Source organism: Hakea prostrata, chromosome 8, assembly GCF_041222555.1.
Source record: "Hakea prostrata isolate BN-2017 chromosome 8, UWA_Hpros_2, whole genome shotgun sequence".
Lineage (NCBI taxonomy): Eukaryota > Viridiplantae > Streptophyta > Magnoliopsida > Proteales > Proteaceae > Hakea > Hakea prostrata.
The window spans coordinates 35,409,367-35,431,080 of record NC_142607.1 but is presented as its reverse complement, the minus strand read 5'-3'; the positions used below and the strand labels follow the sequence as shown (position 1 = coordinate 35,431,080).

At 37.3% G+C, this 21,714-nt stretch overlaps 1 protein-coding gene and 1 non-coding gene across 2 annotated transcripts; both read left to right on the top strand.

Moving 5' to 3' along the window:
• The first annotated feature begins 8,168 nt into the window (after positions 1–8,168).
• Positions 8,169–11,213, top strand: ABA2 (NAD(P)-binding Rossmann-fold superfamily protein). The gene is made up of 2 exons (XM_089167458.1): positions 8,169–8,403; positions 10,099–11,213. The coding sequence occupies exons 1-2, from the start codon at positions 8,360–8,362 to the stop codon at positions 10,895–10,897; spliced, it is 843 nt and encodes a 280-aa protein (XP_089023584.1). The 5' UTR covers positions 8,169–8,359; the 3' UTR covers positions 10,898–11,213.
• Positions 11,214–13,759: 2,546 nt separating this feature from the next.
• TRNAM-CAU (transfer RNA methionine (anticodon CAU)) lies at positions 13,760–13,845 on the top strand. The gene is given in 2 exon segments: positions 13,760–13,797; positions 13,810–13,845. It is a non-coding gene; the product is annotated as a tRNA-Met (tRNA).
• Positions 13,846–21,714: the final 7,869 nt, after the last annotated feature.

The following is a 21,714-nucleotide window of genomic DNA, read 5'->3' as shown; positions in this document are numbered from 1 at the left end:
CACTCATTGGACCTAACTCACCGAATGCTCAAGCCCAAGTCAAGATCAAGCAAACTTGGACAAGGAACCAAAGTCAAGATGAGCATCAAGTTCAAAGCACACGAAGATGTGAAAATCAAGTCAAATTCAAAACTTAGATAAATTCAGGACTTAGGACACCTCCACATGCACTCATATGTAATCGCATTAAATTATACGCATATTATGTCACTAGACTGACCTAGGGCATATTAGGAGAGTGTATGAGGCTTAGGGTTGGCTAGAAATACCAAAAACCCAATCAACTCCTTGCTTGTACCTATCTTTGCACTCTATGATGTAGGACGTCCATCTGAGCCAAACTGTCATCATTTTGACTACGACAAGCCAAACGGACGTCCGTCTGGTCTTGACTTAAGCCCAACGGCTATTTTTTTGAACGCCTATTTTGAGATGGATCTCCTTTTGATTCAAACGGACATCCGTCTAGACTGAAATTTCACAGAAATTTCTATCCGTTGGGAGGTTAGGCTAAACAATTGAATGCCATCTTTATAAGCCCAACCACCCCCATTTGAGAGTCTCTACCTTGCCTATTGAACACTTACTATCTCACAACTCTCAAAGCTCTCAAATTGGTGAACAAGCATTGATCACTTGCCTTTCAACTTCACTCAAGTTTGAAGGACATTCCAAAGTTGTCAAGCAAGCTCATTGGAGTAAAGCTTGGAGTGATTGAAGGCCGTTGGCACTTCAGTAATGATGCATCTCTTCCCTTGAGCATTCATTCATCATTGCATCACACTCACACAAGGAGTAAAGTGTCACACCCCTTGTTAGGTAATATCTTCCAATTCTTCAAATTGTATTGTTGTTCAATTCTAGTTTAGGTTGATTAGAATTGGTAGATGGTGCTCTTGCCCTATTTAGAACAAAGATTGTAAAGGGTGCCCTTGCCCTACTTAGAACAAAGATTGTAAAGGGTGCTCTTGCCCTATTGAAAATAGATTGTAAAGGGTTTGATCTCTACCCATTATATTTTAGTGGAATACTCTCTTGAGGCCAAGAGAGGAGTGGACGTAGACTTGCAAAGTCGAACCACTATAAAATATTTGTCTTGTGGATTGATTGCATTACTTTAATATCATTAAAATTTACAATTTATCTTGTATTTGCAATTAAACCAAAAATTAGGCAAATCCACTAGTTGCAACCTATTCACGCCCCACTCTAGGTTGCCTTGCCAATCCCTTTCTTTGATAAGTTCCTCAACCTTGGTGAGGTCGACAGTGTTGTCTTGAGCTCGATCTTTTTCCCCTTGAGCTCCCCAATCTCCAACTTGGTAGACTTAAGCTCAACCTCAACTTGAAGAAGTTTTGAGTTCTCCCTTGAAGGTACTCAACTTCCATCTCCTTTTTCTTCATTTCTCGTGCCTTTTTGACCGAACGTTGAGCCTACCCACGCGGAGAATTGCTTCCATCTGCTTGTGGAAGTTATCAATGAGGACCCAACAGCAATCAAGGAACAAAAGTAAGGATTTGAGGGTTAAAGGAAGAATTGAATAGGTCAAGATAGGAAACTTACTTAATTGAGGAATTGAAAAATTCCTCATCGGGCGTGACATCCAGAAGGTCACAAACCCCAAGGCATCATAGCTTTGGTAGCCCACTCGAGTGCCAAATTTGGGTCTCTAGAGACTAGATCATTCACTAACAACTTCCAAGGGGGAATATAGATCTCCCCCTAATCGACCCTAGCCCTCTCAGAAGCCGCATCATCAAACAAATCATGCCTCCATTTGGCTAGATTCACGTCATCGTGGGTGGATTCAGCTTTGCCTTTATGTGTCATTTTCTTGCGAGTCCTCAGGTGGTCTTTAGGAGATTGAGAAGATGTTCTTGCAAGATAACCCTTGGTCTCGAGCTCTCTTCTCTTTGCCCTAGGAGCCCTCTCTTTGGCGGCTCAAACCCTTGGTTTGCAGCAACCTTGACAATACGAGGATTATACTTGGAAGTCACTGGCAATGAAACAAAAGCATCAATCAAAAAAAGACAAGTCTTACAAAGGAATGTTGGAAAAATATCAACAATCGGGAGCTCACCAAGGGCCAAACCACACCATTGAAGCAGCCCCTCATATTCCGTGGCATATCCATGAGTCTCCCAGCGCTCAGGAATGGATTCAATGGTACTCACAACATCACATTCTTCAGTTGATAACAACAGGGGGCGATTAACCTAAGCATATGATTCTCGAGGGATCCATGTGATGGGGAAGTTGAGATCCTTGGGAGGCACTCAACAGAAAAGAAATCAATGGCGTTGTCTCTTATGGTTGGAGGGACACATGCCCCTGGCAACAACTTTCCCTCGCCAACCCAATCCGCTTCAGGGGGCGCTTAGAGAAGAAAATCCATCTGGCAGGGTTGGATTTACTCAAATAATAAAAATGAGAGAACAAAGCTAGGGAAGGAGTAATCTTTAGCTCGAAGCACAAACCAAGGAACCCGATTATCTGACTCTAGTTGTTGGGCAAGAGCATCCCAGGGCACAGTTCCCAATGATTCAAAATGGTAGCGAATAGGGAGAGAAGAAGGGAAACCTACTCCACTCTTTAAGCTATCAATGCAAATGGAAAAAAAATCCTTGGGAGGGTCTGAATTGACCCATTCATCTCGGTTGGGAACACAAAGAAGGCAATTGGGGGGGGGGGGATTGAGTATTTTTCAAAAGTCTCCTTGAGTTCCGAGGGACGAAAACGGGAAACAAAATAAATACCCCCTAACGTCCAACCCCTCGTGGATGGGAAGCTGGAAAAGCAGTCGCATCAGCTTCTACATCATTTCCTGAAGGCCTCCAACGGGTAGAATATTCTAGGTAGAAGGACCAAACCGGCGGTTAATGATCCTAATGTTTCTATCCCCCGATAGTTCAATAGAAGTTGTATGGTCGGATTGATGGGTAGATTCATTTCCATCTATCATTCAGTCGATGGAATCCTCCTTGGAATTCTCGTCATAAGTTTTCTCACTACCCATGGATTTGAAATAGAAGAAAACAAGCATGAAAAAAATATAAGATAAGTTAAGTGCTAAGAAGAAAGTGTTGAATAAAGGAAAAGCCCCAGAAAACAAAACCTAGGGAAGATTAATGAAGAGCAACAAAGGGTAACTAAATGGACAAAATAAGAAAACAAAGTCAAGAAAGAAGGAAACAACAATCCAAATAAAGGATAAACTTACTTGTTTACTTCAGAAGAAACTGCAACACGCGATCAACTTCACACTTGATGATAATCGCTTGTGCAAATGTTGGTTCTCTCCAAATGGCTAAGTAAGGGTTCAAAGCTTATACACAAGGATTTAAATACCCTCAACAAACCTCCCATCAATGCACCAAATTGATTCAAATCAATGACCAGGAACAAACGTCTATTTGAGAAATGGGATGTCATGATGGCGGCTGTTCCCAACAAGCACATGGCAAGCATAACCTGTTTTACATTGGAAAAAGCGGCTAGAGAGGAAGTAACAGTTTTGACAATAAATGCGACCTTTGGGTGGCACTTAGGAGAACCATGACTGTTTGGTTTTATACTAATAATTTCATGATCGATGATCGAGAAAAACAAACCAAACAATTGGTATCAAAATCCCGAATGTTCAGTCTCGAGGGCTAATGATAAACATAAATAATGACAATGATTTAACCGGGTGGACTAGAGTTAGCCAAGGCTGGATCAAAAGTGATCGGTTCTTGACAAACTAAACCGATGCAAACAAACAATCCAAGGGTTACTTGGGCAGGAAGGAATTCAGTTACTAAAGAAAAACGTGGTCCGGCCAAACTTGAGATAGGTGATCGTGCCCAAAGAGGAATTGGCAACTAACTCGGAATGAGGGGATTAAACCCTACGATCGTACAATTATAAATCAGATTTGTTAATCAATCCAACGAATGAGAATATGAGGTAAAATCTATATAAATCAATGACCAGGAGAAGAAGAAGCTAACTGGATAATTTCCCTCCATTCCATCTTTCAGTTAAGCTCTGGAACTTGCTAGAGTTCTTTGGTGGTGCTCTTATTGACTTAACCATCGGAGATAGATTCCCCACCGAAGAGTCGGTCCACATCTGACATTTATTTTGCAGGCCTCCGACGGTTGGATAATTTTCGGACACATCAAGTATAGAGACTGAAAGGAAATTCAGAAAGAAGATTGAAAAAGAAGAGCGAGAGAGCTTGCATATGTGTGTTGTCTCTCCTGTGGTTCTTTATTTATAATATAAAATCAAATATTAGTAAACTGAACTACAACAAAAAGGAAAATGACATATTGCATAGGATTCCCCCAAAATCTACTATAAAGGAAACTATCTTAAGGATATTAGTTGTCAACCAAACAACAATAAAATTAGAAAGTAACTAAAATAAAAACCTTAATTAAAACAGAAAGTGAAATTTTAATGGAGTTATTTACGTGTGGGTTCCCTTAGTGGACCAAAAACTAGTGTTGGGTCCCCTTAGTGCAATATATTACGTGTGCGTCCTAACCAAATTAACATTGTTAGTCACTGTTAAATGTATTCAAATTTTCAAAGGTGGAGGGAGCAAAATGCCTTTTAAGTTATTTAATACATTATGTTATTATTTTTTTTTCCTTTTTTTTATATATATATATATTAACCATATAATTAATGACCAATTATCTCTATTAAAAACTATATATTAACACAATGTATTAAAAAAATCGAGGGGCACTTTAGTCCTTTTATGTTTGACATTTGAATATACTTAACGGCGACTAATGGTGTTAGTCTATTTGAGCCCCATATGTAGTATGTTACATTAAAGGGACCCAATATTAGTTTATGATCCACTAAGAGACCCACACGTAAATATCTCATTTTAATAATATTAATTAAGGGTATTTAGGGTTTTAACTTCTTGGATAATTGAGGGTAATTTGGCATAACTAAGACATCTGTAGTTAAGGTTAGTTTGGGATTCTAAAAGAAAATATTTAATTGAAAAAAAAATAGCAAAAAAAAAGTGTTTAATATTGCATTAGGTAAGAGAGGAAGTAAGTGATATTATCCAACTAAGATGGGATCTAAGTGCCATTTGGTCAATGAAAAGAGAAATAAGTGACACTTACCTAAATTTATATGAAAATTATTTTTTCATGAGATAAATATATTTTATATTAAGATAGTGTAGCCTTACTTTACCTTGGCAATAAAATGATCTTTTGACTATTCCCATTAAATCATTACCCAAAAGAAAAAAGATCATTCTTTCCAAATGGAAAGAACTGAACTAATGAAGGCCACACAATCTATCAAAATATCTTTTACTTTCTTTTTTTCTTTAATTTTTTTAGAGAATTAAATTTATTTTCATAATAATAAGATTCTTTTGATAAATAATAATAATAGAATTTGAGTTGATATAAAAGCGACCATATAGTGGTGTGCCATTGACCATTAGAGTAGGTTAGTCATTATAGTAGGTTAGTCAAACAACTTCCACTTAATGTTAGGTCTGAAGTGTGGTTCTCTTTATGTCGGGATTTGATACGCTGGCAGTTTTTTTCTTCTTTTTTTTCTTTACTTATTTTCCCCTCTTGTTTTTCCATTGTGTGAAAGATACGCTGGCAGTTTGACTAACCAACTTAGGATCTCAACTACCAGAACGCGTATATGTAGAATCCCCACTGCCGGTTTACGAGTCTTCCTCGAAGATTCGATGGTGCTTTACTTTACGACCGTAAGCGAATCTCCATGACGTTAAAGAAAAAACCCAAAATAAAATTCAAAAAGTTAGAAGATGTCTTGGGATGACAAAACAAAGACATCAGCTATCTTAAAGAACCGGATTTAATTGGACCGCTTGGATGTTGGGTCAATTAAACGACACAAATAACTTTAAACCAGAAAATACCTTGAGGGGCACCTAGAAGCAGAATCAGTCAACCAAAATATTGCATGCATAAATTCAGCTTGAGTTACTTACTCTCTTGGTGCAATGGTAAAGTTGTTTTATTGTAATTAAATAATCTCGAATGTACATTTCGAGGTAATTTGGTATCGACATGTATGAAATCAATAGTTCGAATTCTAACTATTTTTTCTTTTGTTTTGAATGAGAATTGTAGTAACCTAATATCGAAGAAATGTTTAGTTGATATTTGACCTAAAAGTGGATGTGAACTTAAAATGCAGACGACTCGAACTCCGCTTAAATTCTTCTCAACGAAAGCTATCTAGTTATGAAAATATAGTTACATACTATTTAAGGGTTTCAATTAGACAATTCCTCAAGCTAACTCCAACTCCAAGGACTTATACAGAAACTCAAGCCTAACATGACCTATCATGTGGGCTACGATACCTTCAACCTGACTTGACCTTGTTAGGGTTTTTCTAACCATGCCAACCCTATTTAGGTAAGGTTAGATTGGGTTGACTCTGATTGACGCTAAATTAATATAGAATCATTATTTGATATTCTTCATTCTTCAATCAATTTTAATAAGTGCTTGTGTTTCAGCTGAAGGAATAGGTCATCGAAAATATGAAAAGTAGCCATATTTCATTTAATGTCTAGCTAAAATAATCTAGAACATCTTCCTACTGTTAACCAAAATAATATGAGAAAAAATTTCATAACAATAACAGTACCTCTTAATAATCAAAGAAACATGAGAAAGACATATCATCCTTCAATGCAACATCTCGTGCTGTATTTTGTATAAGGCAAGGTTGGGGAGGAGTTTAACCAAATTTAACCCAATTCTATTAGGACCAACACATTCGAAAACCCAATCATCCATCTTCGGGTTGAAAAATCATGATTAGGTTTCAATCGGCATCAAAGTGGTATGGGCTAACCGGGTATTATTCTCACCCCCACCCACACCCACACTCACACCCACTCTTTCTTTTAATTAGATTATTAAATAAAGAAAAATATCTATCATATTAAACAACCAAAGGAACTATCTAGCCATATTTCATTTATTTTCTAACTAAAACAATCTAGTAACATCTACCCACTATTAACGAAAATAACTCAAAAGAAACATTTCATAACAATAAAAAAACCTACTATTAATTAAAGAAACATGAGAAATACATATCATCAATCAAAGCAACATCTCACACTATATATTGTATAAAGGTAGGGTTTGGTCCAAGTGGTAAGCAGCTTGGTCCGCTCAGCAAGGTTCTAGTATCGAATCCTTGTGGATGCAAAAATTCCCCTCTAGGAGACTCACCCACCACAGCCAAGTGTGCGACGCGGGTCAAACACTGGTTTATATAAATCAAAAAAAAAAAAAAAAGCAGGGTTGGGGAGGAGTTGACCCAAATCTGACCTAGTCCTATTAGGGCCGACACATTCAAAAACCGAATCTTCCATCTTTAGGTTGAAAAGTCAAGGTGAGATTATGTCTCGTATTGTATTTTGTATATGGCATGGTTGGGGAGGAGTTGACCCAAATCTAGCCCAATCCCATCAGGGCCAACACGTTTAAAAACTTGATTCTTGATCTTTGGGTTGAAAATTTGGGGTTAGGTTCTAGTCGGGATCAAAGTGTTTTGGGCTAACTTACTATTCCCTTCCCCTACCCTTCCTCCCAAGTTCAGATAAACTCTTAGGAGAACTATATGTTCCCTTGACGCTTTGAATTACATAATCGAAAGTAAGGTTCACGTGAGATCTACTATGATTCTCAGTTTTAAACTTTTTTTTTTAATATTTACAAACAAGTTTTACTACTGTTACTATTGTATGACATGGAAACGTTAAAAGAACACATTGTTCTTCCACAAGGGGAGTTTTATCCAGTTCTTCAACCACCCCCTCCCCCCTCTTTCTTCACCTCTAATTAGATGATTAAATATAGAGAAAAATGTCTATCAATAGCAGCCAAAGGGAACTTTCCTTCCATTTATTGGTTAAAATAAGAACACCAATCAAAATGAGATTTACCAAGAAAATCAACCAGTAAAAGCATACTCAGTCAAAATCTGACACTTGACACTTCCTCATTGGCTGGCCCATAAAAGTCTTATCCCTTTTCAGTTTTTGCATGGTTTTGGACCTTTGGTCCTCACTGAGCAATGACCTTCTGTCACCAAACAGAAACGCTAATCCCCAAATTCTTTATAATCAGAATCCTAATAACCGACCATAAAGCCTAAACACGTTCTGGCCCCTTTTTTAACTTCTCATTTTCTTTCTCTCTACCTTACCTCTACCCCTCCCTCAAATCTTTATAAGAAGGAGAATCTTTCTCCCAAGTTCAGAGAGAGAGAGAGAGAGAGAGTTTAGAGCAGAGACAGAGAGTGAAGAGTGTGAAAGAGAGCTCCAGAAATGTCCACCAGCAACTCAAGCAATTCATCTCTTCCCCACCAGAGGTTAGTGGCAAAGAAAGCCTTTTAATTTTTATTTTTATTCTCTAGTTTTCTTTTTAATCTATTTCCATGAGATTTCAGATTGCTTTTCCTCAGTAAGAAGTATTTAATGTTGCCTTATTAATCCATGAAACTAATCCATCTGAACCAAATTGGTCTCTCTGCCGAAGTAATCGAATTAGGATTTCTGGTTTGCAATTGTTACAAACCAATTTTGAGAATTGAAAAGGGTTGGCTACGATTAATCCGCCCAAACATGAATCTGCAGAAGAATTTAGTTAAACCCAGAAGAGATCACTTGGTTTCATCTTGATTCCTTTTAGGAACATTGGTAGTTTCATTGATTCTGACGGACACAGTCGCTTCCTCCCAAAGGCTTATCTCTTTCTTTCCTTCCCTTTTTTCCTGGTGGGTTGTTTCGGTGACTGAGGTAATTAGAGTTACCCTTGCAGCCAAATACACCCCCTGTGTGTGAACGGAAATTTTTCCCCCTCTCTCTCTCTCTACCCTGAGAAATTTTTTCTTCACCATTAAGTTTCTTACTGGAAACGATGGATATCAAGGCCTTCAGCCTGACTAGTCCCGTGGATCTACAACCCCATAATTGCGCGGCCCAAGTTAGGCTGATGACTACCATTCAACTTTCACCAAAAGCATGCAGTGCCCTTGAAGTTGCTCATTATTGTTGGGGATATTAAGGAAGTTCTTTGTCTGTACCATTCTTTGTTGCATCTTGATTGGATTGCCTTGCATTTTTAGGGAATCTAATGATGTTGTGGACTCGTTAGCTATTATGCAAGCTCTGTTCTTGGCAAGTATGACAGTTTGGCCTATTGCCACTCTATGGTTTCTTGATTGTTGTAACCAGGATGCCATGCACTCCTTTTGCCCTGGGTCTAGGGTATAAGGAGTCAAATTCGAGTCCAAATGTTTTATCTAATTTGCTTACTTCAATTCATTGGTTTTGCCTTTCATGTGATATTTCATTTGCTCTCATATACTTGAATTTTATCCACATACATGCATATTTTTTTAACATTATTTCTTATATTTTATATTTTAGCGAGAGAGAAAGTTATGCACCTCATATGTCCATCTCTCTTTTTTTCCTTCTTTTAAAAGGTAAACGAATCATTTTAAAAGAAAAGATAGGAATGAACAAGTAAGATGCCATGCCACTGAGTGTTTTCCCGTATTCCAAATGATAAACCGAAGTATATCTTCTTTTAACCATAAAGAACTAAATATTTCTCAATATATTAGATCACATATTGACCAAATCTCAACTTCTGAAATGAATAAATTTTTAATGTCCAACTTGAAGTGTCAAATGATATAAAATAATGAAGATATCACTCACTTTTAAGGTATTAACGATCTATTCTAAAGAAGTTATCATATCACTCGGGGATATATTCTTCTTCTTGATATGGATTGAATGCGATTTATCAATAGTATTTCTTAAAAAATAATCTAAGGTTACTATCTTCATATGAAGATGTATAAATTAGTTTTTCTTGTTTTGGTGGGTCAATTTAAGGGGAAAAAAATGATACCAAACAAAGAAAGCATGCTATGATATGGCTTTATGCTTTAAGCCCATGTGGTAATATTCTCTCCTCCACCACCCAAACCTGGCTCTTGTGGACCTGTCGAACAATTTATTTCTCATAAATAGTTTGTTTATCACATAAACAGGCTTGCAGGGAAGGTGGCATTAGTAACTGGAGGTGCAACTGGAATTGGAGAGGGCATTGTACGTATTTTTCATAAGCATGGTGCCAAAATATGCATTGTGGATTTAAAAGACAGCCATGGTCAGCATCTATGTGAAGCCCTTGGAGGGGATCAAAATGTGTGTTACATCCATGGTAATGTCACTGTTGAAGAAGACATCTGCCGCGCCATTGATGCCACCGTTGACAAGTTTGGCACCCTCGACATAATGGTTAACAATGCCGGCTTATCCGGCCAACCGATACCGGACATCCGCAATGTAGACATAGCTGAATTTGAGAAGGTATTTGATGTGAATGTGAAGGGTGTCTTTATAGGGATGAAGCATGCTGCTCGTGTCATGATCCCTAATAGGAAGGGCTCTATTGTTTCTATCTCTAGTGTTTCAAGCGTTATTGGTGGATTGGGGCCTCATGCATACACAGGATCCAAACATGCTGTTGTAGGGTTGACTAAGAATGTAGCTGCTGAGTTAGGAGCTTATGGGATAAGAGTGAATTCTGTAGCACCCTATGCTGTATGTACAGATCTGGCATTGGCTCACTTGCCTGAAGATGAGAGAACTGAAGACGCTAAGGCTGGATTCCATGGTTTTGTTGGGAAGAATGCTAACCTACAAGGCATTGATTTAAGGGTGGATGATGTTGCTGATGCAGTGCTTTACATGGCTAGTGATGAAGCAAGGTATGTTAGTGGGGTCAACCTCATGATAGATGGGGGTTTCACTTCTGTTAATCACTCACTTAGGGTGTTCAGGTGAATAAACTATTGAGAGAATCAGATACTGGTGATATTGCTGATGAAGTTTGGAAGAGATTTATTATTGATTAAGCATATGATTCCATAGTGGTGGGCATAAACCAAAATTGATTAATTAATGGAATTGCTTTTAGTTTATTAAGTTTTGATGCTTCTGGTTGCCACCTCTGAGGGAACAATTTCATTAAAAAATGGCCTTGTTCTTCCCGCTTTCATATGCTTCTGCTGTTGGAGTCATCAACTCTGCAACCCCTCACCACCGACCATGCCTAAACAAAGTTGCAGCTGTGTGGTCTTTCTCTTCCCTTACTATTTTTTCTCTTCTTCTATAGGTGCAAGTTTGTCGCAAGTGAGGAGAGGATGACACTATCTTCATGTTAAAACGAATCTAAGAATGAATTCAGATTCTCTAATAATTGTATCTCTCACACTTCTCTACTAAATATTTTGTAAGAAAAGTACACCAAAGGAGGAGGGGGTCAACTTCATTGTTGTGCAATTAATGTGCAGCACTGAGCTGCTTATTGTCGGGATTCAATCTTGACCACCACTTTTGATCCTCACCATTCGCAGCTCAGTTTTGTGCATTAATTGCACAACACTGAAGCATGATTACCAAGGAGGGATGGGAGGGGAGCGCAGTCTTTGATCCCATCTATTTAAAAATGGGGTCTACATCTGAAAATTGACTATATAGATCTCCTTCTGAACATGTGGTAGAAAAAATATAAAAATAATGTTACCCTTTACTTTTTTTGGTAGGAATGTTAACCCTTTTTTTTTTTTTTTTGGAATGTTACCCTTTACCCTTGAAGGTAGAGGAAGCAAGCTTGTTTGTCTCTATGGGCCTAAGCCCACTCCAAGTTAAAATAAGGCTATGGATGGATGCGAACCCAGGACCTCACCGTGGGAAGTTGGGCTTTAAACCTCACTTTGATCCCCCTCCTCTTGCGAAGTCTGGATCAGCTCGTTGTTATGAGAGAATTATCACTACAGGGGCCAATGATGGGTTAGTCAAGCGGTTAAAGACCCGGAGGTCCTGGGTTCACACCCACTCGGCGACGTAGATTAGTAATTTAGTTCCCACCCCATAGTAACAAGCTACCTTTTCAAAAAAAAAAACACTCTAGGGCCCTGCGGGGCTCATGGCATATAAATTTTATCTTTCTTTATCAAATTTTATGTTTTTGAAAGTCTTCCTCCAGAATCAAACGAGGCTTTCCTTCTCTCTCTCTCGTTTTCTCCTTCCATCTCTTCTCTCTTTTCTTTTCTCTCTTCTCTTTGAAAACGGCCCTTTAGCCAAACAACCCCCACCCTCTTTTATAGTTGAAAATATAAAATTATTCTTTATTATCAATGCACTTTATTTTATCTAACCAAACAATGCCATCTCACTCTTTCTTTCTTTTCTTTTCTTTTCTTTTTTTTTTCCTCTTCCTTCCCCATGTTACCTGTATAGGTGTCACCTCCTTCCCTTTTTGTCTTTCTTACTCACCACATTTAACATTATAAATTATATAATAGATACATGTGTATAATATATCTCTATATATTATGTTGTAAACCTTATTAATATCATATATAGTATATATACATATATAGTATTTTAAATTAAATAATCAATGGGCCTGCCTTATGGGCTTGTACGCGCACTCTAATTTTCTACACAGGTCCGCTCAGAGATCTAATTATTGATTCTTCCAAGTTCAGTAAATTAAGTTGATTTTTTTCTTGTCATTGGTTTAGCCTAATTACGCCATATAAGAGACCGACGGATGGATATACGTATCAACCTGGTTACTGATCAAGGGTTCAAACATTACTAATTGTTTAAATAGTCTAGGGATCGGAAGCATACTAACACCACATTAAAATAATAGTAATGGAACGTGGGACATCACAAGAACAATGTGCTCGCTTGAAGATTTTGAACTGCACAATAGGGGTCCACTGAGATTTTTATTTATAATTATTTTTAATATTTGTAAGTGAATCACATTCTCTATTGTGTTGTTCAAAATTCTTGGGAGAGTACAATGTTCTCCCTAACATTTTGGCAGTAGCAACATAGAATGAGAAAGTGAAGGTCAGATTCCATTAAAAAGAAAAGTGTTTATGGCCTTCCTTGCCACTTACAAAGCAGCACTGGAGATTGTATACACCAAATCCAATTGAGACGTATCCTCCACTTCCCAAGACAAAGAGTAGATGTTTGTATATGTACGAACATGAGTTTTACCTCTTTCCTAAGTGGAGAAGGGAGGTCACTTTTCACAGAGAAATATCAACCAATACTTTTATGTGATTTTTCTCTTCTGTTAGTATGGATATGAGGATGGTGTTCAAATCTCCTCAAGATTACTGAAGATTACCGTGGGAAGATCGATGTCTCATAATTATGAGGTCAAAGGTTCGTGAAACTCTGCCTTATGTTTAAATTATATGTAAAACTACTCCTAAAAAAACGGTCCGGTAAACCTAAGTTCCAAAAAGGGGCCTAAAAACCCTTCTTTAGGATTTAGAAAAGAGAAAAACAAACTAATAATTCCTCTAGATCACCTCTAATAGGTACTACCCACTTTCTCTCTTCGGCCAAAAATAGATATGACCATTGATATGAATACCAATAATCTTAACATGTCAATCCATGTTAAGCAACCACTGAAGTATTCTCCTTTTCTTTTTCGTTTTTTCCTAGGGGTGAAAAAATGAAATTAATAGGATTATTATAATCTCTTTTTAATACGTCACTTTAAGCTTTAGAGTCTGAGCTTTGCAACACTATTGTTGCCATAACCAGTTTCGGGGTAGAAAGCAAAGTGAAAATAAATTACAATATTTTGTGGTAGACAAATCACATATTGGGGTGGTGGCGCAGTTGGCTAGCGCGTAGGTCTCATAGCTGTCAGAGTAATCCTGAGGTCGAGAGTTCGAGCCTCTCTCACCCCATTGTTTTTATCGTCATTTTTGAGTCCACTGTCTTCTGAAGTGCATTCTTGTCTTGTTAACATCAACTTACATAAAAAGAGAAAATAGAACAAAAATGCCATATAATCCCTAACTAGGAAGCAAAATAAACATGTCATTGATAATAAAAATGGGTCCTGAATCAGATTTGTTAAATAGAAAGGCCTAAAATGGGTCCTTAGATGTATATATTCATCAAACTCAATCCGTCTTTTCCTCGAATCTTATTCACCGTGCCGTCGGTCAAGGAGAACAATGTGCTCTCTTGACACTTTTAAACCACAAATAGTAGTATGGCCTACCTATAAATCTGTAACGCATGATCGATTCTATAACACACACATTTATCAATCTCATAAGCTAACGCATACTTGTGGATAGCAACAGATATATTAGTGTCATTTGGACGTGAGATAGGGTGAGCTTGAACATTATGAGAACCCAATAATGAAAACCAAACAAAAGCTAAGGTCATAGCTGTTGTAGACTTAATTGACAAGAGGAAAGAGTTGCCAAGTCAAGCAATTGGAGATAATGGTGAGGATTCTAAGAAAAACACTTTGATTCAATTTCTTTTTCTACCCCTTCTTCTATTTAGTTTATGGAAAATGTATAGATTGATTTTTAACTTTAACTAGTAAATACGCACGTGCAGTTGCACGTGGGCTTTTTAGTTAGATTTTGATTATGTTGAAGATTATCAAATACTGTTTTTTAATGGTAATGCACGGTTCGGCTCAAATAATCTTTAATTCTACTCTGTTTTCATTTTCTGAAAGAAATTCTTGTTTACAGGAGAATATGAGATAATTAATTTACATTAAGATAATTCTAACTTAATTAATGAGTTTCTTTATTTATTCAGTTTTTTTTTTGGAGGAGAGGGGGATTTGCATCTATCAAAAGGTTCAATGAAGGTTCTAGTTAGTTTAGAAATGTGAGCTTCATGGCAAAAGACATCATTTCAATTTGACCAAGAAAAATATGTTAATTCACTTGCGTTGGTGTATAATACCAAATATGTAACAAAAAAGGAAATATTTGGCAATTCTTTTTTATAGGATACTAACAGTATGATTTTGAAAATGGCATACTTTGAAGATATAGCATATGGGAGGAACTCACCAAATTACACATCAATTATCAACCAATGAAAGCCCTTCAAACTAATTGAAATAGCTATAATTGTATAAATTGAGATAGTGGCTTTCTTTTCAGTTGGTTTTCCTCTTTCTCTTTTTGGAACTCCCTCTTTATCAATCGATGATGCATTATCTTGTCAACCCTTTTATTTTCCAACAAAACAACTTGACCACATCGACCCCAATGCTAAATTAAGAACGAGATTTAAGAATATGAAATAATGGAAACCCAATAGATGGGACTACCCGCGGTTTAAAGTTGTTGTAAATTAGCAATAGATACAAGTTTTACGATAAGTTGTCGCACCTTTTGATATTTATTATATTTTTGTTTTTTATATTAAAATTCACAACAGTTTCATAAAAAATAATATTTGCATGGTTCCATGGCGAGGGGTATGTCGCCTGGAGAAATGCTTTGTTCTGATCAGGGGAGGGGTACATTGTTTGTGAACAGGTACATGTCTATTTAGGGAGGGGGTATGTTGCTTGGGGGAGTGCTTTATTTTGATTAGGTGAGGGATATGTTGTTTGTGAATGGATACATGTCTATTCAATGGGGCATTTCTGATCATGGGAGGGGTATGTTGTTTATGCACGGGCATTTCCGTTTTAACAATATCCAACAACAACAAAATTTGTTATATTTTGCCACCTCCTTTGTAAGTTCTAACATCTTGGATGGATCCTTGCTTCTCCCAGTGTCAAATCTGAAACCAATGGCTTCTTTCAAACTCCAAGACATTAGATCAATCTGAAAGAGTGAAGATTGATATAGCAATTTCATTAATTAATCCGGATGCAATAAATTTAATGTGATGGTATAGTTTCCAGTGCTGGGGTGCATCGTTTTTTTTCCTTTACCAGGCAGGAGTGTGGATGGTTGCGTATGCTGGGGCAGCTGCCCATTGATCAGGTGTGTTGGTTTGTAGTGTTGGGGTGTGTAGCTTGTCACTTTTGTCCACTTTTTAAGGGGTGCGGTGGGTAGTTTTAGGTTTTTGTGAAGGTACATGTCTATTAAGGAGGGGTATTTTGGTCAACTAATATATGTGCCACAAGTGTTGGAGGTTTTCCTTTAAGGGGTGTGGTGGGTAGTTTTAGGTTTTTTGTGAAGGTACATGTCTATTAAGGAGGGGTATTAAGGAGGAGTATTTTGGTCAACTAATATACGTGCCACAAGTGTTGGAGGTTTTCCTTTAAGGTACATGTCTATTAAGGAGGGGTATTTTGATCAACTAATATACGTGCCACAAGTGTTGGAGGTTTTCCTTTAAGGTACATGTCTATTAAGGAGGGGTACTTTGGTCAACTAATATACATGCCACAAGTGTTGGAGGTTTTCCTTTTATATAGTAGTATGGTATGATTAGACACAATGGAAAAGATTTAAGGTCATTAATTTTGCCCAACCAAGAACTCTCATTAATATGCCAACTTAGATTACATTGATATTTTATCATAATAGGTTCATATCACAAATTTAATTTCTTGTTCACATATCTAAGTTTTAACAAGGGATAACTCCTTTTTTTTTTTTTTTTTTGAAGTTGAGGGGGGGGGGGGTTAAAAAGAGCATCAACATGAACAAGAATAGAGAAATGATTTGGTTGTAACATTGTTCATCTTTTTCTTCAATAGAAAAACAACACATTTACTTAGCTGAGGATGTAACCTTCAAAGGAATCACATAAAATATTGTTCTGTATGTGTGTTGATGCTCTATTTTTTTCTCTACACAAACCAATAAAGAAAATTAGTTGTGACTTAGTAGGATTTAGTTTTGACATTGATTCTGCCTTTCTGCAGAACAAATTCATTAGATTTTGGTCTATATCCAAGTTTACAGCTAGAATCCAAATCATTGATTAACAAAGATAAACTAACTAGCAGATATATTCGCGAAACTTTTGAGTCGTTAAGGCTTATATAGTTTTTTTCTATTAGTTGTAACTTAGTAGGATTTAGTTTTGACATAATTAATGGCATTCTGTTGAACAAATTCATTAAGTTTTGGTCTATATTCAAGTTTATATCTACCATCTAAATTGATTAAGAAAGATAAACTAACTAGCAAATGTATTCACGAAACCTTTGCCACATCAAAGGTTCACTTCTCTGTTAACCAACTTCAACATGTTACCTTTTATAGCAACATGATTAAGATATAGACAACTATACTCGTTCAATTCACTAGAAATAAAAATATCATCATCATGTTATATTTGTTGATGATTATAATAGATTGTAAATGCAATTACAACTGAAACACATAAAACTTGTGTGCTTCCTTTGCACTGCAACGATAATTTACCAAATAAAATTACAGTGGATAAAAATCTGGAAAGATTATCTTAGGATGGCATTAATTAGAGATTAATGGCAAGAAAAAGAAAAGATTACAGTAACATAAAAAATCCTGAAAGTTTATGCTCGGTTGGCAGTAGGCGTTAGAAGGTGTGGATCTCATTTTTCGTCCTTATCTTTTCTTTTTTAATATTTAAATAAAACAAAAATAAGATGATGTGTTTATGAACAGAGTCAGCTATGGGCTTGACCTTTCAATAGAACTTCGCCCAAGTATAGAAAATACCAGATGAGTCCAAAGGCCCAAAACGTCTCATGCGGCAAATCTAGGGCATCGCCACTGTAATCACAAGAAAGATCGATCCACACCTGATGGTCACTGAAATGAAATAACTGGCAGAAAAGAGAGATTTCGTATGAGACAGAGAGGGAAAGACACTGCTCTTAGCAAACAGCTCTTGCTTATCCTCCGGTTTCTACTCTTTTTGTTCTGTGCAAACCATTGTCTTTGCAATTCGAAGGAAGGAGAAGACAACAGGGGAAGAGAGAATAGACAATGGGAGAATTTGCGTGTAATAGCTACCAAAGAGCTCCGGGAGAGAGAATGACAATCAACAATTCACCAAAGTGGTATATCTTCATGCGATGCAAAGAAAATAGGGGAGATGGAATCACGGAAGAGGAAAGGAATAGGTTGCAGAGTAGCAGGGGAGAGGATTAGGCTCATCCAACGTCAAGTCACCTCAAAATCTTTTGTATGAATACTCATCTGGTTTTGAGAAACCGCTCTTAGCAAATAGCTCTTGCTTATCCTCCGGTTTCTACTCTTTTTGTTATGTGCAAACCACCGTTTTTGCAATTCCAAGGAAGGAGAATACAACAGGGGAAGAGAGAATAGAAAATGGGCGAGTTTGCGTGTAATAGCTACCAAAGAGCTCCGGGAGAGAGAATGACAAAGAAAATTCACCAAAGTGGTATATCTTAAGGCGATGCAGAGAAAATAGGGGAGATGGAATCACAGAAGATGAAAGGGATAGGTTGCAGAGGAGCAAGGGAGAGGATTAGGATCATCCAACATCAAGTAACCTCAGAAACTTTTGTATGCATACTCATCTGGTTTTGACCGCTGGCTAAAAGCGGCATCCGGTAGGCAATGGAAAGATCCTAGCTAAAAACTTCTGCTTAAAAGTCACTATAAAGGGAGTTTGAAGTGCTTGCATTCTATTTAAATCTTTCGCAACTCCTGAACGTGTTCCTCGCTGTGTTCTGGGTTGATGAGTTGACCAAGACATAAGAGCTCTTCTCAAGAGATCATATAGGTTAAACTAGTTACTTTTTATGTTCAGTTTTTTCAGATCGATCCACATATGATGGTCACTGAAATGAAATAACTGGCAGGAAAGAAAGATTTCGTACGAGACAGAGAGGGAAAGACACAACTCTTAGCTAGCAGCTCTTGCTTATCCTCCGGTTTCTACTCTTTTTGTTCTGTGCAAACCATTGTCTTTTCAATTCGAAGGAAGGAGAAGAGAATAGGGGAAGAGAGATTAGAAATTGGGCGAGATATCGTGTAACATCTACCAAAGAGATCCGGGAGAGAGAATGACAATCGACAATACACCAAAGTGTTATATCCTCTGGCGATGCAGAGAAAATAGGGGAGATGGAATCACAGAAGAGGAAAGGGATAGGCTGTAGAGGAGCAAGGGGATAGGTTGCAGAAGATCATGGGAATAGGTTGCAGAGGACCAGGGAAGAGGATTAGGCTCATCCAACGTCAAGTCACCACATAATCTTTTGCATGCATACTCATCTGGTTTTGAGACATCGCTCTCAACAGACAACTCTTGCATATCCTCCGATTTCTACTCCTTTTGTTCTATGCAAACCATCATCTTTGATATTCCAAAGAAGGAGAAGACAACAAGGGAAGAGAGAATAGAAAATGGGCGAGTTTGCGTGTAATTGCAATCAAAGAACTCCGGGAGAGAGAATGACAATCGACAATTCACCAAAGTGGAATATCCTCAAACGATGTAGAGAAAATAGGGGAAATGGAATCATGGAAGAGGAAAGGGATAGGTTGCAGAGGAGCAGGGGGATAGGTTGCAGAGGAGCAGGGGAGAGGGTTAGGCTCATCCAACGTCAAGTCACCTCAAAATCTTTTGTATGCGTACTCATCTGATTTTTAGACACCGCTGGCCAAAAGTGGCATCCTGTAGGCAATGGAAAGATCCCAGCTACAAACTTCTCTTAAAAGTCATTATATTGGGAGTTTGAAGTGCTTGCATTCGATTTAAATCTTTCGCAACTCCTGAACTTGTTCCTCGCTGTGTTCTGGGTTGATGAGTTGACCAAGACATAAGAGCTCTTCCCAAGAGATCATATAGGTTAAACTAGTTACTTTTAATGTTCAATTTTTTCAGATCGATCCACATCTGATGGTCACTGAAATGAAATAACTAGCAGAAAAGAGAGATTTCGTACGAGACAAAGAGGGAAAGACACGCTCTCAGCAAACAACTCTTGCTTATCCTCCAGTTTCTACTCTTTTTGTTATGTTCAAACCATCGTCTTTGCAATTCCAAGGAAGTAGAAGACAACTGAGAAGAGAGAATAGAAAATGGGCGAGTTTGCGTGTAATAGCTACCAAAGAGCTCCGAGAGAGAGAATGACAATCGACAATTCACCAAAGTGGTATATCCTCAGGCGATGTAGAGAAAATAGGGGAGATAGAATAACGGAAGAGGAAATGGATAGGTTGCAGAGGAGTAGGGGGATAGGTTGCGAGGAGCCAGGGGAGAGGATTAGGCTCATCCAACATCAAGTCCCCTCATAATCTTTTGTATGCATACTCATCTGGTTTTGAGACATTGCTGGCCAAAAGCGGCATCCAATAGGCAATGGAAAGATCCCAGCTACAAACTTCTGCTGAAAAGTCATTATAAAGGGAGTTTGAAGTGTCTGCATTCGATTTAAATCTTTCGGAACTCCTGAACGTGTTCATCGTTGTGTTCTGTTCTCTTTCAACGCTAGTGTTCTGTTCTCTTTCAACTCCTGAACGTGTTCCTCGCTGTGTTCTGTTCTCTTTCAACGCTAGTGTTTTGTTGCTTCCACTTTCAGCTTGAGCTTGATTCTCTTCTTGAGTTTCTCATTTGCAGATAAAGGCATTAAGGGGAAAAAAATGCGAAAATGATGTCTATAGTCATTTCATATGCCACATTTGCAAACTCGCTTTGCTGGACGGTATACTCATTTTCCCTTTCAATCCAATTCTGCTGGTAAGTATATGATGTTTTGTTTCTCCCACTATATATATATATATATATATATATATATATATATATATATATATATATATATATATATATATATATATATATATATATATATATATTATTTTATTGTAGTGCAAATGCCCCTGGAGTGGTCACTGGATGTGTACAAATGTGCGTGTGGTATAAGTACAAGGATGCAGTTCCAGATCCAGCGAAGGAAGTTTAGATGTTGAGGAATTTGTGTAATAATAATTGAAGCTTTTAAGACTTTGTTGTTATGTTTTATTAAAGTTATTTTAAGACTGTGTATCTTGTTTATTGACTCTATTTTAAGACTTTAACTTTGTTTTTGTTTATTTAATCTATTTTCATTTATTTGATGATGTGCTTGAAACTTTGAGCTCCTCTAGTGTTATCTAGAGATAGGATGTTGATTGTATACCCATTGTTATTATCATTTAGTGATAGTGGAAGTTTTGGGTGAACTCTGATAATGGTCCCGTGGTTTTTTTCCCTTGCGTGTTTTTCCACGTTAAAAATTCTTGTGTCTATTGTGGCTTGTGTGTTGAATGTTTGATCTATTACGTCTATGTTTATTTCTTTAATTTACACCAATATATTGTTTAGCCCTATCAAGTGGTATTAGAGCTTGGTCGATAGTTGTGTAAATTAAAATGGAAAGTATCTCAAGTACTATGAAAATTGTTTATACTGTGTTTGCGGTTGAATGTTTGATCGTTATAATGATAGTACCGATCGCCATCTTAGTCATGAGCACTAATAATCAGACAAACATGTTCATTATTAGTGCAAGAAACAGAGGATTAAAGAAAATGTGAAAAAGTCCAGGTCCTCTCCTCTGCTGGGTTTTGTTTCACGTTTCAGTGTTGCGCACCGAGTAATTGAATGAATTTGTTAGGATTTACTGGGACCCACCATCTGGAGATTGTGGTAGTGAGAGTTTTTATTCCACGAATAGACCACCATGGCACCATCGGGAGATTTTGAGAATTAAAAAAATTATATATATAGTGGGTAATATAATGTCTCTCTTCTATAATTAGAATGATTGTATCACTAATAATTATTTTTCGTATCAAACGGAATAAACTATTGTCGTATATGCT